This window comes from Leptopilina heterotoma, unplaced genomic scaffold (assembly GCF_015476425.1).
Source record: "Leptopilina heterotoma isolate Lh14 unplaced genomic scaffold, ASM1547642v1 Lhet_123, whole genome shotgun sequence".
NCBI lineage: Eukaryota > Metazoa > Arthropoda > Insecta > Hymenoptera > Figitidae > Leptopilina > Leptopilina heterotoma.
In genome coordinates, this window is record NW_025110842.1 from 2,918,771 (window position 1) to 2,940,206 (window position 21,436).

General features: G+C 25.5%; 2 protein-coding genes across 11 annotated transcripts in view; one reads left to right on the top strand and one right to left on the bottom strand.

Annotated features, from left to right (window-relative positions):
• LOC122512669 (dorsal-ventral patterning protein Sog) overlaps nt 1-21,436 on the bottom strand; it is a 223,569-nt gene that overhangs the window by 66,686 nt on the left and 135,447 nt on the right. The window lies entirely within an intron of this gene.
• On the top strand, nt 1,029-19,569 carry LOC122512670 (A disintegrin and metalloproteinase with thrombospondin motifs 15-like). Of its 2 annotated transcripts, XM_043628648.1 has the most exons (14): nt 1,029-1,204; nt 2,192-2,252; nt 9,262-9,470; nt 11,658-11,753; nt 11,886-12,057; nt 12,211-12,307; nt 12,538-12,667; nt 13,658-13,803; nt 13,881-13,921; nt 14,059-14,215; nt 18,359-18,499; nt 18,607-18,742; nt 19,071-19,193; nt 19,415-19,569. In XM_043628648.1, exons 1-14 carry the CDS (start codon nt 1,145-1,147, stop codon nt 19,505-19,507), a joined length of 1,662 nt encoding a protein of 553 aa, XP_043484583.1. In that variant the 5' UTR covers nt 1,029-1,144; the 3' UTR covers nt 19,508-19,569. The 2 variants fall into 2 exon arrangements, with proteins under 2 accessions (XP_043484583.1, XP_043484584.1); XM_043628649.1 differs by lacking the exons at nt 1,029-1,204; nt 9,262-9,470 and having other exon boundaries at nt 2,201-2,252.

Below are 21,436 nucleotides of genomic sequence, written 5' to 3' on the forward strand. Positions count from 1 at the left end.
TAAAAAAATAGAAAAATATAAATTATAAAAAATAATGAAGAATTTATTTGTTGAATAAATAAATTTCGTAACTAAATAAATAATCATTTTAATTAAATAAATTATGAAATAATAAATCAATGAATGAATATAATAAATAAATATAGTAAAAAAGTAGAAAAATATGAATAAAAAAGTAAATAATAATTTTACTTGTTTATTAATTAAATTTAATAAATAAATTTAACAAAGAATAAATAAATAAATAAATATATTTAAATAAATGAAAAAATGCAATTATATAAATAATTATATAATTAAAGTTAGTCTAATCGTAATTAAAATTATTCTAATTGTAATTAAAACTATTTTAATTGACGTTGCAATTAATCTAAATTTTATTTACAAATAACTACTTAATTTTATCTTATTTTTATCTGCATTTTTGAATAATTTTAATTGATATAAAAAAGTATAATTTTTTATTTAAAAAAATGCTTTTTTCAAGTGAAAAAAATTAAAACTGAAAAAAAATTTTTTTTTCTGTTTAAAAAAAAAGTTTTCTTTTCTTTAATTAAAAAAAATTACAACTGTGATTAAAAATATATTTTTTATTTTCAAAAAAGTTTTTTTTTCTTTAATAAAAAAAAATTACAACTATATGATTAAAAATTTACAAATTTTTATCAATGAAGAACAAAAATTTTCCATGAATGACGCAAAAAACAAAATGGAATTAATGAAAAGTTTTAAATATAAAAATAATATATACAAAAAAAAACATTTTCTTAGAAAAAAAAAAATATTACACAATTGACGAAAGAACAATATGCAAATAGAATAAATACTCTTTCTCGTAAAATTATTATTGATAATATTAATATTTGTTTTATCATTCTACGTAAGATAAGCAATAACTTTTTTCTTATTTACTATAATAATAGTTATTATTATTATTATTATTGTAATTATTATTATTATTATAATTTTATTACTCCATTAAATATTGGTAACATAAATTAAATAGTGCCATATCTAATAATGCGAGGCCAAGTGAAACATAATAAAAGAATTTTTTTTTACTCTAAAAATAAAATTAAAGTTTTTGAAAATAATTTTGAAATAATTTTCTTTTTTAATTTTTAACAGATCAAAAAAAAAAAAAATGTATCCCCTTCTAATTTGTTTATTCGCTATACTGTCGACTTCCGTACATTCCCAAGAGGTGAGTAAATAATTAATTAGCTATTGTTCTTTTATTCTAATAAAAAAATTAATATAATTATAAATAATCACAATTTAAATTTTATGGTGTAGTATATGTACTATATATTTTAGTACTTTGGTCTATTTTGTAAAAGTTTTTTTATAGTAGCTTTGTAGTACATATACTTAATAGTAATTTTTTAATTTTTTTTTTAAATTTTTAAAGTTTTAAATTTTTTACAACTAAATAGTATTTTGTAGTATATTATTATAGTATTCTTGTAGTACATGTTTTATAGTATATTTAATAATTTATAGTATTTTGTAGTATTATAGTACTCTTGTAGTACATGTTTTATAGTATATTTAACAATTTATAGTATTTTGTAGTATTTTTCTGGTATTCTTGTAGTACATATAGTTTATAGTATGTTTATAATATTTTGTACTATTTTTTATAGTAATTTTTTAGTATACTATATAGTATACTACAAAGATACTATAAAAAATTCTACAAAATACTACAAATATATAACAAAAATACTGTAAAAATACTACAAAATATTTTTGTATTATTATGTAGTATTTTTATAGTATTATTATAATAAAGACTACAAAAAATACTACAAAGTACCACAAATATATAACAAAAATATTTTAAAGATATTTTGTAGTATTTTTTAATTTTTTATTGTATGTTTATAGTATATTTTATAGTATTTTTAGCTTATTATTGAGTAAAAAAATTAATAACAATAATAATAATGATAGTACTAATAAAAATACTAAAATAATAATAATAATAATAAAAATACAAATAAAAAAAAATAAATAATAGTAATAATCATAATGATAATAATAAATGTTAATTAGCAATTAATGCAAATTGTCCACTTTAGTTTAAAAATAAACTTATACTTAATTTTTTATACCACACCATAAAACTTTATTGAACATTTAAAATATTTTGATTTTATTGAATGAGTGATTTTTATTTTCGTAACAGTTACACGAAACCTTGACACGTGATGACGTGATGAAAATTTGTCAAGCACCCAATGACACAGGTATTGAAAAAAAATTTTTTTTTCCTTTAATTTACACTTGCGCTCCATAAAAATTTGTTTAAAGAAAAAAATTAAAATATTGCATAATTTACTATTTTTATATAAACATTATTTAACTATTTTAGAAATAATATTAATAATATTAAAATTACTTTTTAAAATAATTTTATTATAAGAAAAACAATGATCATAAAATAAATCAAATTAATTTTTTAAAAATATTTTTATTACAATAACAATTAATGAAAAAAAAAGTAAAAAATGTTTAAAAATATTTTTATAATAATTAAAATAAATGATAATATAGTAAGTAAATAGTAATAATAATAATAATAATAATAATAATAATAATAATAATAATAATAATAATAATAATAATAATAATAATAATAATAATAATAATAATAATAATAATAATAATAATAATAATAATAATAATAATAATAATAATATAATAATAATAATAATAATAATAATAATAATAATAATAATAATAATAATAATAATAATATAATAATAATAATAATAATAATAATAATAATAATAATAATAATAATAATAATAATAATAATAATAATAATAATATAATAATAATAATAATATAATAATAATAATAATAATAATAATAATAATAATAATAATAATAATAATAATAATAATAATAATAATAATAATAATAATAATAATAATATAATAATAATAATAATAATAATAATAATAATAATAATGAGGGTAAACTCTGTGAAGAGATACCAGGATGCACTCCCTTGCGGAAACTTCCTGCTATCTTGGAGAGACACATCGACCTCCACGTCCGAACATACATGTTCACGTGCCCTTGGATATCATAGACGTCGCATCAATGCTCCGGCAATGCTATAACGTTTATGTAACTAACGGAGGCGGTTCAGGGCCCATCCTGGCCAGATGGTAGTACCCTGTTAAGGCCCGATTGTCCCTCGACACGGGACAAAGAAATAAAAAAATGAATGAAATGGACAAAATTTTTAATGAAATACTCCAAGTGGGTACCTCGAAAGAGGGTAATCCCACCACCGATTCTGATCGGGTGCAAGCCCCGATAGTCGGTGCAGATGGCTCCAAGGATTTTGGAGGGAGCCAAATAGATAGCCAGCTGACATGCTACGAATCAAATGTCGCAAATCAGTTCCTGGCTATTCCCGGGATTTTTAAGAGCGTGCACCAGGCATTCAAGCGCCAAAAGAACGTCAGTCGCGACATCCAGGATGGCGTGGCGGTTTTGGAGAGTGCGTTCTTAACAATTTGTAGGAATCTGCGTTTTATCCCTGAACCGTTCAGAGATCAGGAGCCACGGATTTCAACTGTGGGAACTCCAAGGCAAAAGAGGAGTGCTGCTGCAACTCTTGATAGTGCAGCAGCTACAGATTCTAATAAGGAAAAGAAGGTGAGTAAGCGCCCCAGAGAAGGTGTAAGCCCGGATAAGAGTCCTCAACAAGTAACTCGGAGCGGAAAGAGGATTAAGCGAAAGGATGCTCCACAGCTTAATTCTGAGTCGCTAGTTGGAGCAAAAGAGGCGCCCTCAAGTAGTCCCAGCAAGACGTATGCTGAGACCGTATTAAAAGACGGAGTGGACAATGAGGACGGCTTTAAGGTTATTGGAAAGAGAAGGGAACGGGCTCCAAGAAAAAAGCCCCCAGGCGAGAAAAAAGAGCTCCCAAAACACCCTTTGAAGCTTAGAACCACGGAAGCGGTAAAGATTACGGCAAGAGACCCAAAATCTTATGAGGGTATCTTGCCGCTGATAAAAGCAAAGATTAAACCAGAAGACACTGGTACCGTAATTCATAAAATCAGGAGAACCTTTAAACAGGAGGTTCTTGTGATAGTGAAAAAGGGTGGAGATACCTTGAAGTTTGCGGAAGCACTGTCCTCGGCTCTGCATGGCGCCTTGCCATGCGACGTCACTGCTCTCGTAAATAAAAGGTCTCTTGAGATCAAGGAGCTGGATGAAACCACGACGGAGGATGAGGTGATTTCAGTTCTGAGAGATAAGCTGGGCAAACCTGATCTGAAGATAGAGTGCCACCTTTTGACGCGCTTTAGAAGTACTAAGGTGGCTCTAATCCGCTTAGCAGAAGCAGAAAGTGACATTCTGCTTAAACTTGGCCGAATCAAAATCGGCTGGATAAACGCTCTAATTCGTGAGCATGTTGAAGTAATTAGGTGCCAAAAGTGCCTAGGTTACGGACACAGAACCCTATTCTGCAAAGGCCCCGACAGAAGTAAAAACTGTCGGAGATGCGGCGGAGAGGGACACCTCGCGAAGAGCTGTAACGTTAAGCCGAAGTGCCTTACATGCTTGGACCTGGGAAAGCCAGAAACAAATCATGAGTCCGGAAAGAGAGCCTGCCCGGTTTACTGGGAAGAACTGCAAAAGATTAAAAAGGCAAATCCTTAAAATTTTTGCAGGTTAACCTGCATACAAGTAAGGATGCACAGTTGCTCCTAATGCAAACGGCAAGGGAAAATAAGGTCGATGTCCTGTTCTGCAGTGAGCAGTATCAAGGAAGCGACCTCGCCCCTTGGTATCAGGATAAGGCGAAGAGAGCCGCCATAAAGCTGTGCAACCCAGAATTGCGGGTTGACAAGTTTCTGGAGACGAGCAGTGGGTTCGTGTGGATAGAGGTAGCTAATATACGTATGTATAGCTGCTACTTCTCACCCAACGACCCACTGACAAACTTCGAAGCCAATATCGAAGACCTAGAAGCGAGCCTCACAGAATCCAGGCTGGATGTCATCATCACTGGCGATTTTAACGCAAAGTCGCCAGAGTGGGGTGAGACGAGACTCGACAAGAGAGGAATTCGTATTGGAGAAATGATCTCCAGAAACGACTTATTAGCTGTGAACCGAGGCAATACATGGACTTTTAGACGAGGTTCGATCGGATCAATTATAGATCTAACGATCGCATCGTCTAAACTATTTAGCCGCATAAGCGACTGGCTGGTCTCAGAGGAATATACCGCAAGTGACCACCAGTACATTGAGTTCTCAGTCTCGATGGGAGGCACACGAGGAGAAAAAAGACAGGATGTTCCTAGTCGCAAAACCTCCTCGTGGAATATGAAGAGACTCGACAAGGAAAAGTTCGGCCGGTCCCTAAGAGAATCCCTTTTGATTGAGGACTTGGGCTGGGTGAAAAGGCCGAGCAGTCTGGATGGGAAGGTGCGAGCGGTGAGAAACATGATAGTCACCGCTTGCAATGCATCAATACCACGCAAAGGCGCCATTCCCGTAAGAAAATCCTTGCACTGGTGGTCAGAGGAGCTAGCCTCCTTGAGGAAGGAATGCCTCAAAGCAAGAAGGACATATACCCGATCTAAGGGAGATCCCTTGCTAAAAGAGGCTTTCAAGGAGGCAAAAAAGAACCTCAAGAAAGAGATCCGCAAGTCGCGACGCCGTAGCTGGAAGGACCTAATCGAGGAAGTCGATAAGGACCCATGGGGTCTGGCTTTTAAAATCGTTACTAAGAAATTAGCGACGAGGCAAAAGACCCCCGGCCTGGACAATCCCGATTGGGTCAGAAAGATAATAAATTCTTTGTTTCCTCCTGCGGAACCATACCTTAGAAGGGACTGGAGTTTTTGCAAAGTCGAAGAGGAGGAACTCTTCACACTTAGTGAACTGCAAAAAGCAGGCAAAAGATTGAAAACAGGCAAGGCGCCTGGAATCGATGGGATAAGTAACGAGATCCTAAAGTTGGTAATCGACACTTCACCCCAGATTCTGCTTCGATGCTTCAATCTTTGCCTTGAGAGAGGAGAGTTCTTCCGCGACTGGAAGCGACAGAGGTTAGTCCTCCTAAGGAAAGGTGAAAAACCTCTAGATAAGGTTTCATCGTACAGGCCTATATGCCTGCTAGATACGATGGGTAAACTTCTAGAGGATATGGTTCTGCAGAGAATGCAAAGCCACTTGACCGAAGAGAATCGTCTATCCGATCACCAATTTGGTTTCCGTAAAGGCAAGTCCACGGTTGATGCCATCCAGGCAGTTGTGGACATAGCCAAAGCAGGAAAAAACAAATTGGGACCTGGGAAAAAGAAGAGCTTCTGCGCGTTGGTAGCAATTGACATACGCAACGCGTTTAATTCCGCAAGATGGAAAGATCTCATCGAGTCGATGGAAAAGAAAAACATGCCGCCCTACTTGTTGCGGATAATGGATAATTATCTTAGCGACAGGTGGGTTATATATGAGGGAGACACCTGCACTCTCAAGGAAGAGATGCAGCGTGGAGCTCCTCAAGGCTCGAGGGTGGGTCCATTTGTATGGAATGTATCTTACGATGATTTTCTGCGAATGGATCTGCCCGAAGGTGCGGTGATCATCGGCTTTGCGGACGACGCGTTATTCGTGTGCACTGCCGAAAGTGAGGAGGCTCTTGGGACATTGGTGAACGAATGTCTGCGACTAGCTAAAAGCTGGCTGGATACCAGAGGTCTTGAAATGGCCCTGGAAAAGACCGAGGCACTGCTGGTCACAGACAGACGTGGTTATGAGCTCCCACGAATCGTGATAGACGGATTCGAGGTCAAGTGGAGTAAGCAAATTAAATATCTTGGTGTGGAGTTAGATGGAAGGTTACACTTCCACCACCACATGGCTACGGCGTCAAATAAGGCGATCGAGTGTGCGGCTAATCTTTCACGGCTAATGCCAAATGTTGGCGGACCCCGTGAACAAAAAAGAAGACTGGTGGCGAGTGTCGCCCACGCTAAAATGCTCTATGCAGCACCAGCGTGGGCCCCATCCCTGAGGAGTAAAAGATGTGTGACCATCTGTGAAAAGATACTGTCTGCGCAGAGATCGATTACAACGCGTATCATCTCTGCATATAAGACGGTATCTACGAGTGCTGTGCAGGTCCTTGCAAGTGTCCCGCCAGCAGATCTTTTGGCGAGGGAAAGGGAAGAAATGTTTCTCTTTTCTAAAGAAAGCAGTTCCTTGAATGAGGAATTAAGACCAAGCAAGGGCCTGATCCGCAAAGAAGCGAGGCACAGGCTCATAGAAAGATGGCAAGAAAGATGGGATGGTGAGGAAAAAGGTCGATGGACTTATCGCCTTATCCCGGCACTCGCCACCTGGATAAATAGGAAACACGGTCAGGTTTCCTATTATATGACTCAGGCGCTCACAGGTCACGGGTGTTTTAACTCGTACCTGTGTCGCTTTAAATTACGCGAGGACAAGGTGTGTGCATATTGCCAGTTCCCTGAGGACAACGCGGAGCACACCCTCTTCTCATGCAAGAATTGGGACTTGGAGAGGCGGGCCATGTTCGAAGGTGTAAACAGTCAAGTTACACCGGAGAACATGGTATCGCTGATGACCCAGTCGGAAGAGAATTGGCGGCAAGTCGAGAACTTCATAATCTCGGTTATGTCGAGGAAGGATCTCGACGGCCGCCAAAAAGCGTAATTTAAACAGCTTTTAATTTTGTTCGTTTGTTTTTTATTAATTTATTTTGTGATTTATTTGTCCTTATACATTTTTTAATTGTTTGTGTTTTTTATTCATCTTTGTACAGTTTTATGTTTTTTGAATTTTTTATACGCGTTTATTTTTTCTTTTTTATATATCCGTTTATAATTTTATCTTCTGACTTTTTACACTTAATTACACATTTGTTATTTTTAAATATTGTTGTGCTGTTAGTTCCGCTTTATAGTGAAATAGTATTAAATTTTTAACTATTAACGCAGGATAACCGCAGAGAAAAGCAGAAAGTCGCATTAGCGACAGAGTTGGAGCGCCACCCTCGAAGGCTAAAGTCTTACGACAGTTCCGAGGGAGGGTAAAGGGCTCCAGAAGAAGGGTTACGGGTTTTAGTGGGTCGGGCCGGTAGTAGGTCGCCAGTGTATTAAATTTAATTTTTATGGATTTATTTTTCTTTTTTTTATATTTCCTTTTGTTTTATCATACCAACCCCACATAACCTTGGAGTGCGGAATCCAAGGTATCTGTAGGCAGATTTCCCAAAAGTCCCTAAGCAAAAAAAAAAAAAAAAAAAAAAATAATAATAATAATAATAATAATAATAATAATAATAATAATAATAATAATAATAATAATAATAATATAATAATAATAATATAATAATAATAATAATAATAATAATAATAATAATAATAATAATAATAATAATAATAATAATAATAATAATAATAATAATAATAATAATAATAATAATAATAATAATAATAATAATAATAATAATAATAATAATAATAATAATAATAATAATAACAATAATAATAATAAAATTTAGAGATATGTAAAAAAATACGTTTATAATTATGTTAAAATTATTCTGTGGATATAGTTTAAGTTTAATTTTTTGTTTAAATCTACTTTTTACTTTAATAAAAACGGAACTTTCTCGCAATTAATTTTTAATTAATTATGTAATTATTAAGTGCCTAACCGGCGCATATTTCGTAAATAAGTATCTAAATAAATAATTATTATATTATAAAAATTTAAATTATTATATTATACTATTTACTTTATTATATTATCTTCTATTGTAAGAAAAAGAAAAAGAAAAGGAAAAAGAAAAAGAAAAGGAAAAAGAAAAAGAAAAGGAAAAAGAAAAAGAAAAAGAAAAAGAAAAAGAAAAAGAAAAAGAAAAAGAAAAAGAAAAAGAAAAAGAAAAAGAAAAAGAAAAAGAAAAAGAAAAAGAAAAAGAAAAAGAAAAAGAAAAAGAAAAAGAAAAAAGAAAAAGAAAAAGAAAAAGAAAAAGAAAAAGAAAAAGAAAAAGAAAAAGAAAAAGAAAAAGAAAAAGAAAAAGAAAAAGAAAAAGAAAAAGAAAAAGAAAAAGAAAAAGAAAAAGAAAAAGAAAAAGAAAAAGAAAAAGAAAAAGAAAAAGAAAAAGAAAAAGAAAAAGAAAAAGAAAAAGAAAAAGAAAAAGAAAATTAGAATGTTAATAATAAAATAATAATTGTTTAATACTTTTCAGGGTATCGTTGCGAAATCACATTTCCGAAGCATAAAAAAATGAATAAACGATCAACGCAAAAATTTGTCTCTATCCCCTTTAGCGATAGGGAAATTCAACTTTATTTGCATCCAGTTGATGGCTATCTAGTTGGAAAACATACAAAAATTTGGTACGCCATTCCCAATCATAATTCATCCAGTCTATTTAATTTTAGACAAATTCCAGATGTAAGTATTAAATAGTATATTAATAGTAGTAATAAAACAAAAAATAGTAAAAATATTGAAATTAAAATAAAACAAAATAGTAATAATAGTAAAAAAATGCAAAAAATTGTAAAAATAATAGTAAAATAACAAAAAAGGAAAAAATAGTAAGATTAGTTTCAAAAATTCAAAAAAATAGTAAGAATAATAAAAAAATGTAAAAATAATAGAAATAATAGTAGAAAAATAGAAAGAAGAGTACAAAAATGCAAAAAACAGTAAAAATAGTACAAAAATACAAAAAATAATAGAAATAATAATACAAAAATAGTAAGAATAGTACAAAAATAAAAAAAAGAGTAGAATTAGTACCAAAATGCAAAAAAATAGTAAAAATAGTACAAAAATACAAAAAACAGTAAAAATAATAGTAAAATATCAAAAATGGAAAAAATAATAAGATTAGTACGAAAATGCAAAAAAAAGTAAAAATAGTACAAAAATACAAAAAATAATAGAAATAATAATACAAAATAGTAAGAATAGTACAAAAATACAAAAAATAGTAAAAATAATAGAAATAATAATACGAAAATAGTAAGAATAGTACAAAAATACAAAAAATAGTAAAAATAATAGAAATAATAAAACAAAATAGTAAGAATAGTACAAAAATACAAAAAGTAGTAAAAATAATAGAAATAATAATACAAAAATAGTAAGAATAGTAAAAAAATAGAAAAAATAGTAAGATTAGTACCAAAATGCAAAAAATAATAAAAATAGTACAAAAATACAAAAAATTAGTAAAAATAATAGTAAAATAACAAAAATGGAAAAAATAATAAGATTAGTACGAAAATGCAAAAAAATACTAAGATTAGTACAAAAAATAGTAAGAATAATAGAAATTATAGTAAAAAGAATAGTAGGATAGTAAGAATAATAGAAAAATACAAAAAATTGTAAAAATATGAAATAATTTATTTTCTTATTTCGTTACATATACGGGCGTCAAACGAGTTCTTTCCAGACTTTTAATAGTACAAAAATAGTAAGAATAGTACAAAAATTAGTATAATAACAAAAATGGAAAAAATAATGGAAATAATAGTACAAAAATTGAATAAATAGTAAAAATAATAATATAAAAATAGTAAAAATAGTACAAAAATAGAAAAAAATAGTAAGATTAGTACAAAAATGCAAAAAATAGTAAAAATAATAGAAATAATAGAAGAAAAATACAAAAAATAGTAAAAATAATAGTAAAATAAGAAAAATGGATAAAGTAGTAAGATTAGTACAAAAATGCAAAAAATAGTAAAGATAATAGAAATAATAGTCCACAAATACTAAAAATATTAGTAAAATAACAAAAATGGAAAAAATAGTATGTTTAGTAAAAAAAATGCAAAAAATAGTAAAAATAGTAGAAATAATAGTACAAAAATAGTAAAATTACAAAAATGTAATAAATAGTAAAAATAATAGACATAATAGTACAAAAATAGTATAATAACAAAAATGGAAAAAATAATGGAAATAATAGTACAAAAATTGAATAAATAGTAAAAATAATAATATAAAAATAGTAAGAATAGTACAAAAATAGAAAAAATAGTAAGATTAGTACAAAAATGCAAAAAATAGTAAAAATAATAAAATAAAAATAGTAAGAATAGTACAAAAATAGAAAAAATAGTAAGATTAGTACAAAAATGCAAAAAATAGTAAAAATAATAGAAATAATAGGAGAAAAATACAAAAAATAGTAAAAATAATAGTAAAATAAGAAAAATGGATAAAATAGTAAGATTAGTACAAAAATACGAAAAATAGTAAGAATAATAAAAATATTAGTAAAAAAATAGTATCGTAAGAATAGAAGAAAAATACAAAAAATAGTGCCTAAAAATTGTCAAAATAATAGAAATAATAGTAGAAAAATAGTAAGAAGAGTACAAAAATGCAAAAAAGAGTAAAAATAATAGAAATAATAGTACAAAAATAGTAAGAATAGTAGAAAAATACAAAAAATAGTGAGAATAGTAAGAAATAATAAGAAAAATAGTAAAAATGGTAATAATAATAATAATAATAATAATAATAATAATAATAATAATAATAATAATAATAATAATAATAATAATAATAATAATAATAATAATAATAATAATAATAATGTAAGTATTTTTCTATTTCAAGTTTCTGGAGAACATGGAAAAAGAGAATTTTTATATTGATGAATTAAAAAATGCTGTACTTTCTATAACAATAGACGACGATGGCAATGAAGCTTTCGTAAGTGTTGCTTTTCTTTTTCAATAATTTTGTTTTCCAGAAAAATATTTTTAACTATATAAAATAGTTAAAAAAAAATATTTTTCTAGATTTCAATCAAAAATAAAAAAAAAATAACTTTTTTCTATAAAGGAGGGAACAATTGGCGATGATCTCTTAATACATCCAATATCAAGGGACTATTTCCTAAATATGACGTCAAGTCGAGAATTCATGAGATTGAATCATTTTAATAAAAACGATCAACCCCATATTATTTTGCATCGTTCGAAAAAAATTAAAGCACAAAAGTGGGCGAAAAACGGTAAGTTCATTTTTTTTTTTAATTTTTAAACTTTTTTTTTACTACTGATTTTGAAGAAAAACGAGGGGGGAGGGAGAAAAATAATATTTTAATAACAGGAGTTTTAATACAAAAATATAATATATTTTTTAACAATTTTTGCAATTTTCACAGTTAGGGGTGTAAAAAAGATAAATCCAAAATTACCCCCTCAAAGAGACATTGTTGTTTATCCGGAATTACTAATTTTTATTGACGAAGAACTTTTTGGGTGAGTATTGTAAAAAAAAAGAAAAATTTCCTTCTTTTGTATTAAAAATAAATTGTAATTAATTAATAAATTATTATCAACAATAAGAATTAAATAAAAATAAATAATAAATAATATAAATTAATAAATTAATAAATTAATAAATTAAGAAATTAATAGATTAATAAATTAATAAATTAATTAATTAATAAATTAAGTAATAAATAAATTGTAATTTTTCTTTTTTTCAGAAAATTGTACTATAACGCTAGATACGCCATAAGATATATTTTAACAACATTCTACGGGGTGGATTTACTTTTCAGACCTTTATCAAATCCAACAATTCGTTTCTCGATTGCAGGCATCGTTATAGTTAAAGTAAGAAAATTTATAATTTTTTTTTTTTTGGTGGGGGGTTTAATTGAAATGTATTGAATTTTTTACGTTACGTTTCATAAAATTCTAAGCAAAAATTCAATTATTTTAATAAATAATAAAATGTTTTTTAAATCCTCGGCAAAATTTCAATTGCTTTTATAAATAATAAAATTCTTCTTCGAAATTCAATTATTTTCAAAAATTTCCTTAAAATATTCAATTATTAAAAAAAATTTGATAAAAAGTTTTAAGCAAGAATTTAATTATAGAAATAGTAAAATTCATTGAAGAATTTCAATTATTTTTAATGCTATTTTAAATTAATTAATTGATAAATTCAATTATTTTTACAAATAAAGTTTTCCACAATAATTTAATTATTTAAAATAAAATTTTCATTATAATTATTATATTTCGAAAGAACTAATTATTTAAAACAATATTTATAAAATTCTTATCAACAATTCAATTATTTTCAAAAATAATAAAAATTTTGCAATAATTCAATCATTTTCATAAAAATAATAAAATTCTTGTCAGGAATTCAATTATTTTTAACACAATTTTATAGGAATTGCTCGAAAAATGTAATTATTCTTAAAAATTTTAATTTCAATTCCACGAAAAAATCAATTATTTTAAATACAATTTTAATTAAATTTTTCTGTCAATAATTCAATTATTATTTTAGATTTTAATAAAATTCTTCCCAAGAATTCAATTATTTACGTATAAATAATTCTTCCAAAGAATTCAATTATTAAAGATAAATAACAAAATTATTCGCGAAAATTCAATTATTTTGAGGCATTTTAATAAAATTCTTTGCAAAATTCAATTATTTTCACAAATAATAAAATGCTTTTTAGGAATTCAATTATTTTCAAAAAAAAAAAATTTAATTTAATTTAATTGTCACACACAGACATTCAAATATTCTCAAAAATTTTAATAGAATAAATATATATTTATATATTTTTCCATTTCTAGAGTTCAATGGAGTACATTTTATCTGGCGCTTCTCGTAAAAATTCACGGCCACATAAACTAGTAGAGGACTTTGGAAAATTTTTGCCAAAAATAAATAATCAATTTGTATACAAAAAAGATTACGATATTGGTATACTTATGACTGGGTAAGTTAATTGTTAAAAGTTTAAATTAAAAATGACAATTATTGTAAGAGAAAAAAAATGATAATTATTATTTGCAGATCGTCTTTAACAGAAGCAGCAGACGAAGCACCTACAATGGGTATGATATATAGTAATATAATAGTAATATAATAATAATATAATAATAATAATAAAAATAATAGAAATAGAATTAACAATTTCTTGAAAAATAATAATATTCGGCTAAATGTTTATTTATTTAAAAATTTGTTTTAGGTGTTGCATTTATAAAGGGAGTGTGTCAAAACATTACTGAAACAAGCAACGACGCTTACGATGAATTTACAACAGAAGTCTACAAGAGTTCTGTAATTGCTGTTGATAATGCTGCATATGGTGGAATAATGACAGCAACCCATGAATTGGGCCATATGTAAGGCATTTTAAAATTAAATTTATACTATTTATTACAATAGCAATAGGATAAGTTACAAAAGAATAGGATACAATAGAATGCTTTAAAACACAATAGGATAAGATACAGCACAATCGGATCCTTTAAAATACAATGGGATACGTTTAAATAGAATAGGATGCTAAATGATACTTTAAAGCACAATAGGATACAATAGGATTCTTTAAAACACAATATGATACTTTAAAACACAATAGGATACAGTAGGATACTTTGAAACACAATAGGATACAATAAAATACATTACAATATAAAATAATTCAATAGGATACTTTAAAACACAATAGGATGCAATAGGATACGTTACATTATAAAAGAATAAAATAGGATACATTACAATGAGATAGAACACAAGAGGTTACTTTAAAATACAATAGGATAGAATATATTACAATAGGATACTTGAAAAAAAACTATGGAATACATTACAGCACAATAGGTTACAATACGATGCTTAAAAACACAATAGGGAACATTACAATATAATAGAATTCGAATAGGATCTATTGAATACACAATAGAATACTTTAAAGTACATTAGGATAGAATATATAAAAATAGGATACTTAAAAAATACTATAGGATTCATTACAGCACAATAGGATACAGTAGGATACTTTAAAACACAATAGGATACAATAAAATACGTTTAAATATAATAGAATTAAATAGGATACTTTAAAACACAATAGGATACAGTAGGATACTTTAAAACACAATAGGATACAATAAAATACGTTCAAATATAATAGAATTAAATAGGATACTTTAAAACACAATAGGATGCAATATGATACGTTACAATATAATAGTATACAATAGGATACATTACAATAAAATAGAATACAATAGGATAGAATATATTACAATAGGATACTCAAAAAATAATATAGAATACATTACAGCACAATAGGTAACAATTGGATAGTTTAAAACACAATAGGATATAATAGGGTACGTTACAATAAAATATAATCCAATAGGATACTTTAAAACACAATAGGATGCAAAAGGATACGTTAGAGCACAATGGGATGCAATATGATAATATACAAAAAGAAATAATATACAAAAAAAATTACAATATAATAATATACAACAGGACACATTAAAATAAAATAAAATAAAATAAAATAAAATAGAATAGAATGGAATATATTACAATATAATACCAAAAAAAATACTGTAGGATACATTAAAGGACAATAGGATAATTTAAAACACAATAAGGTACAAAAAGGTACGTTACAATATAATAGAATTTAATATGATACTTTAAAACACAATAGGGTGCAATAGGATACGTTAGAGCACAATAGGATGCAATATGATACATTACAATTAAAAAGAACACAATAGGATAATTTAAAATACAATAAGATACAATATGATGCTTTAAAATACAATAGGATGCAATATGATACGTTACAATATAATAGGATAAAATAGGATACATTACAATAAAATATAACACAATAGGATACTTTAAAATACAATAGGATAGAATATATGACAATAGGATACTTGAAAAAAAAACTATGGAATACATTACAGCACAATAGGAAACTATACGATGCTTAAAAACACAATAGGGAACATTACAATATAATAGAATTTAATATGAAACTTTAAAACACAATAGGATGCAATATGATACGTTACATTATAATAATATACAATAGGATACATTACAATCAAATAGAAAACAATAGGATAGAATATATTACAATAGGATACTTAAAATAGGATACGTTAGAGCATAATAGGATGCAATAGGATACATTACAAATATTAGAGGATATAATAGCCTACAATATGATACTTTAAAACACAATAGGATGCAATAGAATACGTTACAATATAATAAGATAAAATAGGATAAATTACAAAAAAATATAACACAATATGATACTTTAAAATGCAATAGGGTAAAAGATATTACAATAGGAAACTTAAAAAATACTATAAGATACATTACAGAACAATAGGATACAATAGGATACTTTAAAACACAATAGGATGCAATAGGATACTTTATAATATGATAGGATACAATAAGATACGTTAGAGTGTAATAGGTTGCAATAGGATACGTTACAATATAATAGGATACATTACAACAAAATAGAACACAATATGATACTTTAATAAAATAGGACTGAATATATTACAACACAATACTTTAAATACAGTAGGCTACAATAGGGTACGTTACAATATAATAGAATTCAATAGGATACTTTAAAACACAATAGGATGCAATAGGATACGTTAGAGCACAATGGGATGCAATATGATACGTTACAATATAATAATATACAATAGGATACATTACAATCAAATAGAAAACAATAGGATAGAATATATTACAATAGGATACTTAAAATAGGATACGTTAGAGCATAATAGGATGCAATAGGATACATTACAAATATTAGAGGATATAATAGCCTACAATATGATACTTTAAAACACAATAGGATGCAATAGAATACGTTACAATATAATAAGATAAAATAGGATAAATTACAAAAAAATATAACACAATATGATACTTTAAAATGCAATAGGGTAAAAGATATTACAATAGGAAACTTAAAAAATACTATAAGATACATTACAGAACAATAGGATACAATAGGATACTTTAAAACACAATAGGATGCAATAGGATACTTTATAATATGATAGGATACAATAAGATACGTTAGAGTGTAATAGGTTGCAATAGGATACGTTACAATATAATAGGATACATTACAACAAAATAGAACACAATATGATACTTTAATAAAATAGGACTGAATACAGTACCGTCCGAAATTGTCAGTCCGCCCATTTTTAAAAGAATGAAAAAAATTTTTTAACATAAAATTTATGAAAACTCAAATTTTTTTTGGTTTATATTTTGAAAGACGATAAAATTTTGAAAAGAATAAGACCTCACAAAAGTCATTTGGACAAAATTTGTAGAAGATATTCTTAAAAATCGTCATTTTCAATGTTTTACAAAAATTTCAATAACTTCTAAAATAATGAACGCTTTTTAATAATCTTAGGATTATTTTAAAGGTCATTTTCTACGGAATAAGAATTACTTATAGGCATTAACCTGTAATTTTTTATTTGGAATCAGCATGACGTCAAAGTTGAACAAAAAAATTGGAAAAATTTGAAATAAATTTTTTGTACTAAAAACTATTCTAGAACATATATAAAACATGATATGGTGTAGATCTTTCAAGAAAATTTAATAAAAAAATATGTTTGAATTTTAAAAATTATTTTTCTTTTAAAAATATTATTCCAAATTTTTTGAATTTTTTTGTTCAACTTTGACGTCATGCTTATTCTAAATAAAAAATTACAGGTTAATGACTATAAGTAATTCTTATTCCGTAGAAAATGACCTTTAAAATAAGCCTAAGATTATTAAAAAGCGTTCATTATTTTAGAAGTTATTGAAATTTTTGTAAAACATTGAAAATTACGATTTTTAAGAATATCTTTTACAAATTTTGGCCAAATGACTTCTGTAAGGTCTTATTCTTTTCAAAATTTTATCTTCTTTCAAAATATAAACCAAAAAAAATTTTAGTTTTAATGAATTTTATGTTAAAAAATTTTTTTCATTCTTTTAAAAATGGGTGGACTGACAATTTCGGACGGTACTGTATATTACAACACAATACTTTAAATACAGTAGGCTACAATAGGGTACGTTACAATATAATATAATTCAATAGGGTACTTTAAAACACAATAGGATGCAATAGGATACGTTAGAACACAATAGGATGCAATAGAATTCGTTACAATATAATAGGATACAATAGAATATTATAAAGCACAATAGGATGCAATAGAAAAGAATACAATAGGAAACTTTAAAACACCATATGATACGTTACAGCACAATAGGATACGATAGGTTAATTTAAAAAACAATAGGATACAATAGGATACAATAGGATACGTTAAAATAGAATAGAATAGAATATATACAATACTATATAGAAAATTAGAAAAATGATATATAATACAATACAACATAATTAAATCTAAACAAGTATACAATAAATATAATATTGTCCAATTTAGACTGGGTGCTTCTCATGATACAAACAAGCATAAAGAGTGTGAGTGGGGTGACAGTGGCTATATAATGAGTTACTCTGGCGGATACAGCAACAGAATAAGATTTTCCCCATGCAGTCAACGACAAATTTCAAAAACTTTACTGTAAGTGAAAAAATTTGAAGAAAATTAATTAATTAATTAATTAAATAAAAAATAAATTTAATTAAATGACAGAAATATAAATATATATTCTTTTTTTTTTTGTCTAGATCGAAAGGTGCAAAATGTGTTTATAATCCACCACCTAAAGATGAACCACTGAATGTACCATTGCCTGGTAAATTAACCACAATGGATGATCAATGTTTTAAAAACGATAAAACTAGTTTTTGTGCCATTAGAAAGGTATTATTATTATTATTTGAATTTATTATTCTATTTTTTTCTAATTGCTATATTGGTTTTATTCAAATTATTTGTTTTTCTTTATTATAATTATTATCTAAAAAAAATTATTTTTTTTTTATTATTATATTTTGTTACTTTTTTTTCTTTTATTAGTACTTTTTTAGTGTTATTTTTCTTTTTTTCCTTTATTGTTATTTTTTCTTACTTTCCTGCCTTTATTACCTTTTTTTTATTATTATTATTTTAACATTATTAAATATATATTTATTTTAAATAAATAATTATAATTTTTTTATTTATTCATTATTTTTATTTTTGCTTTCAGGACGATCCGTATCGTTGTGTAAAACTTATTTGCGAAAATTCAAATATTACGGCAAGAGCAGAAGAACCTTGCACCGAACAATATTTTGCACCAGCTGAAGGCACACCATGTGGAAATAATAAAGTAATAAATAATTTTTGTAGAATATTATTTTTCATATCTTTTTTTGTTATTTTTTATCTTTTAAAAGATAAGAGAAAATAATTTTTATAATACATTTAAATTACAAAATAAAATCATGTATAACTTTTTTTTTTTTGCTTCATACAAATTACAAAAAAAAAAAAAATTAATTTGGAAAAAAATAATAATTTATTGATGAAATTTTTTTTTTCTTTTTACAGATTTGTCTTCATGGAGAATGCGTTAACAAACCATCGACAATGGATTATAACAAAAAAAAATATTATGATAAATATAAATATAATATTGTGTAATTATTTATTTACATAGGGGATAAGAAAATTTTTTTTTTATTTATAATAATATTTATTATTTTGTAAAAACCGTTTGTATTGAAAACATAAAATTTATACAAAAATTATTGTTCTTAATTGAAGTGTTTATTTCTTGTAATATTTTTTAAAATATTAAATAAAAAACTGCACAAAACTATTAAATTTTTTTAGTATTTTTAGTGTTTTTTATGAATTTTTTGGTATTCAGTTTTTTTTTAGTATTTTGAAATAATTTTTACAATTTTAGTATTCTTTTTTACTATTTTAGTATTTTCTAATATTTTAATATAAGTATTGAATGTTTTTTTTGGTAATTTTGGGTAATTTGGCATTTTTTACTATTTTAGTATTTTTAGGTATTTTAGTGTGTTTAGGTATTTTTTGGTATATTTTGGAATATTTTTTAGTATTTTAGAATTTTTTAATATTTTAATATTTTTTTTTCTATTTAAGGATATTTTTTACTATTTTAGTATTTTTAGGTATTTTTTTGGAACTTAGTATTTTTTGTTATTTTGGAATATTTTTTAGTATTTTAGAATTTTTTAATATTTTCTTTTTTTTTCTTGTATTTTGGCATATTTTTTACTATTTTAGTATTATTTGGTAATTTGCCATTTTTTACTATTTTAGTATTATTTGGTAATTTGTCATTTTTTACTATTTTAGTATTATTAGGTATTTTAATGTTATTAGGTATTTTTTTGGATTTTAGTATTTTTTTGGTATTATGGAATATTTTTTAGTATTTTACTATTTTTTTTCAATTTTAGTATTTTTTATTATTTTAGTATTTTAGCATTTTTTACTATTTTAGAATTTTAAATATTTTAATTTTTTTTTATTTTAGCATATTTTTTACTATTCTAGTATTTTTTGATAATTTCGCATTTTTTACTGTTTTTAGATATTTTTTGGATTTAGTATTTTTTTGGTATTTTGGAATATTTTTTAGTAGGCATATTACTATTTTTTTTTACAATTTTAGTATTTTTTTTTTATTATTCTAGTATTTTGGAATTTCTTATTACTTTGGTATTTTAGCATTTTTTACTATTTTAGAATTTTTTAATATTTTAATATTTTTTTTTATTATTTTTTTTTGTATTTTGGCATATTTTTTACTATTTTAGTATTTTTTGGTAATTTGGCATTTTTGGAATATTTTTTAGTATTTTAGAATTTTTTAATATTTTAATATTTTTTTTTGTATTTTAGGATATTTTTTACTATTTTAGTATTTTTAGGTATTTTTTTGGAACTTAGTGTTTTTTGTTATTTTGGAATATTTTTTAGTATTTTAGAATTTTTTAATATTTTCTTTTTTTTTTCTTGTATTTTGGCATATTTTTTACTATTTTAGTATTATTTGGTAATTTGTCATTTTTTACTATTTTAGTATTATTAGGTATTTTAATGTTTTTAGGTATTTTTTTGGATTTTAGTATTTTTTTGGTATTATGGAATATTTTTTAGTATTTTACTATTTTTCAATTTTAGTATTTTTTTATTATTTTAGTACTTTAGCATTTTTTACTATTTTAGAATTTTTTAATATTTTAATATTTTTTTAATTATTTTTTTTGTATTTTGGCATATTTTTTACTATTTTAGTATTTTTTGGTAATTTGTCATTTTTTACTATTTTAGTATTACCTATTAGGTATTTTAGTGTCTTTAGGTATTTTTTTGGTATTTTGGAATATTTTTTAGTAGGTATTTTACTATTTTTTTTTACAATTTTAGTATTTTTTTTTATTATTTTAGTATTTTGGAATTTCTTATTACTTTGGTATTTTAGCATTTTTTACTATTTTAGAATTTTTTAATATTTTAATATTTTTTTAATTATTTTTTTTTGTATTTTGGCATATTTTTTACTATTTTAGTATTTTTTGGTAATTTGTC

Coding starts and splice junctions, on each gene's coding strand:
- LOC122512670 (XM_043628648.1), top strand. CDS start 1,145: ATGTATCCCCTTCTAATTTGTTTATTCGCTATACTGTCGACTTCCGTA. Junction 12,668..13,657: donor CAGGCATCGTTATAGTTAAA/GTAAGAAAATTT, acceptor TTCCATTTCTAG/AGTTCAATGGAGTACATTTT. Junction 14,216..18,358: donor ACCCATGAATTGGGCCATAT/GTAAGGCATTTT, acceptor TGTCCAATTTAG/ACTGGGTGCTTCTCATGATA.